This window comes from Geospiza fortis, unplaced genomic scaffold (assembly GCF_000277835.1).
Source record: "Geospiza fortis unplaced genomic scaffold, GeoFor_1.0 scaffold145, whole genome shotgun sequence".
Classification (NCBI taxonomy): Eukaryota; Metazoa; Chordata; class Aves; order Passeriformes; family Thraupidae; genus Geospiza; species Geospiza fortis.
This window is the reverse complement of record NW_005054362.1, coordinates 4,083,084-4,088,618: the sequence shown is the minus strand read 5'-3', so window position 1 is coordinate 4,088,618 and position 5,535 is coordinate 4,083,084. Positions and strand designations below refer to the sequence as shown.

Below are 5,535 nucleotides of genomic sequence, written 5' to 3'. Positions count from 1 at the left end.
TCAGCAGCTTCAGCTCTGTCCTGACACCTCAGGGCTTCCAGTTTGAGTTGTACCTAAACCTGTTTGCAGCACCCTCTAGGGCTGGAGCAGTGCAGAGGGGGAAGGAGCCACTGCCTCTCCCCTCAGGGCTGGGAGAAGCTGAGGGTGAGGCAGGGAAGTCCTGGGTTGCTGTCTCTCCAGCACTGTGTACTTTGACACTTACTGGTGATTACTGGGCTGTCGCTGGGCTTCTCAGCATCTGGAGCAGCCCTCGGGGGTGGAGGCTGTGTCCCAGCAGAGGGGCACCAGGGACCAGCACCAGTCCTGCAGCAAGCCCTGCTCACTCCAGCTGGGTGCTGCTCTCCAGCTCATCCCCGGCTGTGCTGACCTGCAGACCCCAGACCAAATCCAGTCCTGTGGGGCAGAGCAGCTTCAGCCCCAGGAGGTGACAGCAGTACTAAGCACCTGACAGGGCACAGCTACGTGATTAACTTCTCTGTAAATAGATCCTTAACTGGCTTCAGGCTTTTCCCTTTCAGGATATGCAAACTAAGTTCTTAAAAACCAGGGGAGGGCTGTTTTTAATCTTTGTACAGCACTTTGTAGAGCTGTTGGTTTAGCAAAGTCACTCCAGGAGAGTTAAAGTTTCCATTTCAGTTTTGTTGCTGCATTTGTGGGCAGACTCTGTCTTAACTCACTCCTGAGCTCACCCCTCGGGGTGTGGAGTGGTGCAGCCAAGCTCTGCTGTCCTGGGGCCTGTCCTTTACCTGCTGCCCCTGTCCTTGCTCTGGCCACACCCTGGTCATGCCCTTGCACAAATGCTCTCAGCCCTGAGCCTCGTTACTCTAAGTGGTTTTACTCTGAGCTCTCAGGTGCAGCTGGGGCTCAGGGCAGGTGTCCTGGGCACAAGCAGCTCTTCAGATTATCCTTCCCTGCCTCCCAGTGCCAGGGAGAGCAGAGCTGGCTGCTTCCATCCCCCAGCACCAGCAGTGCCAGCACAGCCCAGGGGCGCTGAGGAAAGTCCCCCTGGGGAAGGGATTTTGTCCCCTCCCAGCTCCTGACACGGGTGGGGCTGCACAAGGAGGGGACAGGGACCAGCCCTGGTGTCCCCTTGCCACCTCTCTCCCTGTAGCAGCTGCTCCTGCACTTCCCCAGGGCAGGTTTGGACCCCCTGAGCAGCACCTGGGCAAGGCTCCAAGCTCCCATCCTACCTTAGAGCAAAGCATAGGTAGAACCTTGCAGTCTTAATGGAATTGTTTCATGGACAACAGCAAATTCCTGTTCTGTACAATCATTCCCACCTGTCCACACTTCTGCACAGAACAAGCTTCAGCTGGATTTCAGTGTATGGTTGATGTTTGCAATATGTACTTTTGGTTTTTTTTTTTTTTTTAATATAACACAATAAATTAGAAAATATTTCATATTTACATGCGTGTCACTTTATTACTTGCTTGGAGCTCAATATCCTCATGGGCTGTGTGGCTGGAGGAACTTCTGGCATGAAATATCAGATCTCCATCCTAATTAATGTCAGTTTGACCTCCCAGCCCTCCCTGTGGGAGAGGCCCAGCTGTTGGGATTCTCTTTGGTCAGTCTGCCTTGAGAAAATTGTTTTTAGACCTGGGTTAATACTGCTCTGCATTTTCTGCAGTGCTCCTGAGTAGTGAGTCAAAGTACAGCTAGAAAAGCCTTTTGGCTTCTGTCCTAATCCTTCCTGACCTTTCAGAGATGGAGATTTTACCTTGGAACTTTGGGGATAAATGTCCCTGTGACCATGTAACGAGCGTCTCCTACTGGGAACGTTACAGCAACGTCAGGGATTTTATTTATCTATAGTTGAATCGTTTTAAGCTGTAAAAAAAGAGCCTAAAAGATGCAAACAAACTCTCAAATCACAGCAGCCCTGTGGCATCAGAGATTCCAGGGGAGATGTGAGGGCTGGTCTCATCCTGCAGGCTCCTTTCTGTTCCCAGCCAAGGGAACAGGAACTGGTTCTCATCAAGACTTTTTGGGGGTTGACACCTGGGAGGAGAAGAGGAAGGAGCCATTAAATCAGGAATTCTCAAGGTGCCTGGGAAGAGAGGTGGTGGTGGAGTTTCTGTTGGTACACAGAGACAATTCCCCCCATCTCATCTGCAGGATGGAGAACTCCACTCGGAATTCTTCCTTGGAGCTGTCGGCTCCTCAGAGGACCTGCTTGGGTGACAACAAGTGCCTTCCCTTCATCCCACAACCCATTTCAAACATAACTTGATTGAGGGAGGTGGAAAACATCCCCTGAGGCCTCATTTTGCTGGTGCACATTGAGTTTGGGTCAGACTAAATTCTCTGAGTGCCCACACCTGGAACCAGCCTTGCTGCCCCATCTCTGGGCCAATTCCTGCACAACCCCTGGAGCTGCAGCTCCCAGCAGTGTCTTGGATCACCTCATGCAGGTGACACTGACAGGATGGTCACTCCTGCTTTGGGAGGGGACTCAGTCCCTCCTGGAGTCCCAGGAAGGGAGGGCTGTGCTCTCTGCAGGTGGAGATCCAAAGGAGGAAGCACCAGTGCCTCCCTGGGCTCAGCTGAGTCCTTACCACTGTCAGCTGTCCAGTTTTGTCCTTGAAGACCTGAGGCTCTGGCCCCACGGTGAACACCATGGTCCCCTCCTTGCCGGAGCCCACGCGGAACCGGAGGCTGGAAGCACAGGAGGGCCCTTGTCACGGACATATTTTATGAAAAATCCTCTCATTAGGATTTTTTCTCCTGAGAGGCCTCAGAAATGAAATGTAAACAATAATTATTTGCTGCTGTGGAATGCAACAGGTGCACCTTTGATCGGTCTCATGTGGTTGTTTTTAATTAGTGGCCAATCACAGTCCGGCTGTCTCAGACTCTCTGGTCAGTCACAAGATTTTATTATCATTCCATTCCTTTTCCATTGCTTTGCTAGCCTCCTGATGAAATCCTTCCTTCTATTCTTTTCATATAGTTTTAATATATCATTTTAATATATATGTTAAAATAATAAATCATCCTTCTGAACCATGGAGTCAAGATTCTCATCTCTTCCCTCGTCCTGGGACCCCTGTGAACATCACCACAGCTCCGGGAGAGCTCTCCCCACAAGAGGCTTTACTCCAAACCCCCTTTATTTCTGTTCCCATGGCAAATCTTGTTAGAGAAGCAGATCAGAGCCTTCAGCTTCGGTGAATTTCCTAAACAATTGCATTATCCCAGCGAGCCCAAGGGGTTGATGAATGGAACAAGGCTGCCCAGCCCAGGCTTTTGAGTGTTCTTGGTGCAATTAAGCACTGGAAGCTAAGCAGATCTGACCTGGAGGAAAGCACTGAGCACACCAAATCTAATTAGAGCTGAAATGCAAAGGCCAGGCTGAAAAGCTGGAGCAGAAGTGCAGGTTTCACCTGCCAGCTCCAATTCCCAGAGAGGTTGGAGACATGGACTGCATCCACCTGCCAGGAGCTCGGGGCTGGCACTGGGAGGAATCACATTTTGGGCCTCCTCAATCCTTCTGGGAGAGGAGCATTTGTCCTGATGTGACCCACAGCTTCCCAGCTGGCTTTCCTGAGGCTAATGGGATCCCCTGTGGAACCACTAAAGCCATGACCTCATGCCCAGGTCACATCAGAAAACTAAAAAAAAAAGAGGGTTTAAAGTACAATCACCTAGAAATAAGCTGGGTTTAGGCAGGTGGGGCATGGGCAGCTGTCAGAGCAGAGCAGCACTCCTAGCAAGGTACAAGGACTCATTGGGATGATTTTTAATACATTTTCTCTCAGTGCATCCCATTTCATCTCCCTGTGCCTCTGGAAGTCACAAAAACAGAGATGCTGCTGCCCCAGACCTGTCCAGCTTTGTGCACTGTCTGCTGGGGTGATGTCAACAGTCTTGACCTAGTCCAGGCCTAAAAGGTTTTCCCATGAAATTGAGGCTGCCCAGTGCTCCCCATCCACCTTCCTGCCTTCCTTACCTTCCCTTCACCACTTTGACGACGCTTTGCTTGTTGGCCAATATGCAGAGCTTGGTCACTGTCTCAAAGACGTGCTCACACTGCAGGATCACATCTCCCTGGAAACAAAAAAAAAAAAGAGGGATAAAGTCACCTGGCATCACCCCAGCACGTGATGGTGCAGAGAAACTCCTTTGGGATGACTACGAGGCAGAAGTGACCAATTTAAACACCCTCTCCAGGGATTATTTAGGATTTATTTGGTCTAAAAAAAAGGAAGGAGCATGTCCAGAGAAGGGGATGGAGAATCAGCCACACCAGGAGGGGCTGAGGGAGCTGGAGGGGCTCAGCCTGGAGAAAAGGAGGCCCAGGGGGGATCTTTTCATTCTCCACTAGTCCCTGGCAGGTTGGGATTCAAGTGAAAGTTTTCATGTTGAGACAGCAAGGATGTAAAGGCCTGGCTGATTACACACTGAATAAATATCAGGAATTGAGTCACTCCAGGAGTTTATTGGATGGTATTGGAGGCATCAGCCCCTCACTTGAACCACCATCCCCATTTCCTACCTTCTGCTTGTTGTCCTCAGGAACATGAATGACCACGATGCCATCACTCAGGTTACTGGTGGAGATCCCTTCAAAAGAAGCCCAAAATTAGAGGAAAACCTACCAAACCCAGCTCCACACCACCCTCAGCTCCTTCCCCCAGGAGAAGCAACTCCAGCCCCACACGGTCACAGAGGAAATCACATTCCTGTCCTTCCTTTGAGTGAAGAACATTCCCATTCTTAGAGCAAAACACACAAAGCTCCTACATGGATTGATTAATTAATCTGAATTTTCAAAATATCTTCTGCAGGTCCCTTTATGTCACCCATTGTCCATAATACAAGTCCAACAGTGGTGATTTAAACCCCTGCATGAGCTGTTTGCCCCAAACTTTTCCCTGGTGCCTTGGTTTTGGTAACAGAAGAGGGGGAAGGATCCATTCTACCCCTGAACTGTAGTTCCAACAGTGCCAGGATTAAAAAAATACCCACAAAAAAGAGTAGGAAAGGTTTGGGTTATTTTTTCTCCTCTCTGTGTCAGCAGAAAGTGACATCCTCCTGCATTTAAACATTTCAAGGAACTCTTACTCATAAAATCATCCTTCAAGGCTTTGTCCAGCCCCCAGGAAAAGAGGGAGAGATCATTCCAATATCCTTGCAAGACAAAGTTTCAGAATGCCATCCTTCCTGAAGGATGCCTGGCAGGACAGGAAACCCCACAACAATTCACAGAATCATCAGGGAACGGTTTGGGTTGGAAGAACATTTAGGATCATCCCATTCCACCTAGTCAGGGTTGCTCCCAGTCCCACCCAGCCTTGGACAGTGACTCCCAGAGGTACCTTTCAGGGTGGAATACTCGATTTTCTGTTTGATCTTGGCCATCTCCACCACGTAGGCCGAGCTCTGGGTCAGCACCAGGAGCCGCTCCCGCGCCTTGAACCCGTTCCTGTCGTATTTCACCACGGGGGTCACGTACTGAAAACGGCGAGCTGGAATCAGCATTTCCACCCCTGCAAGCTCCTGCTCCAGGGGTTTGGATTTTCCTGACTG

At 50.1% G+C, this 5,535-nt stretch overlaps 1 protein-coding gene across 1 annotated transcript in view; it reads right to left on the bottom strand.

The window, feature by feature from the left end:
• Positions 1–1,728: 1,728 nt before the first annotated feature.
• Positions 1,729–5,535, bottom strand: part of MYO1H (myosin IH) — a 27,657-nt gene continuing 23,850 nt past the window's right edge. The window contains exons 28-32 of the mRNA XM_031059464.1: positions 5,325–5,460; positions 4,502–4,569; positions 3,956–4,053; positions 2,562–2,661; positions 1,729–2,004 (exon numbers count right to left, since the gene is read on the bottom strand). Of these exons, the coding sequence (XP_030915324.1) occupies positions 1,981–2,004; positions 2,562–2,661; positions 3,956–4,053; positions 4,502–4,569; positions 5,325–5,460 (426 nt within the window). The 3' untranslated portion in view covers positions 1,729–1,980. The remainder of the gene's footprint in view (positions 2,005–2,561; positions 2,662–3,955; positions 4,054–4,501; positions 4,570–5,324; positions 5,461–5,535) is intronic.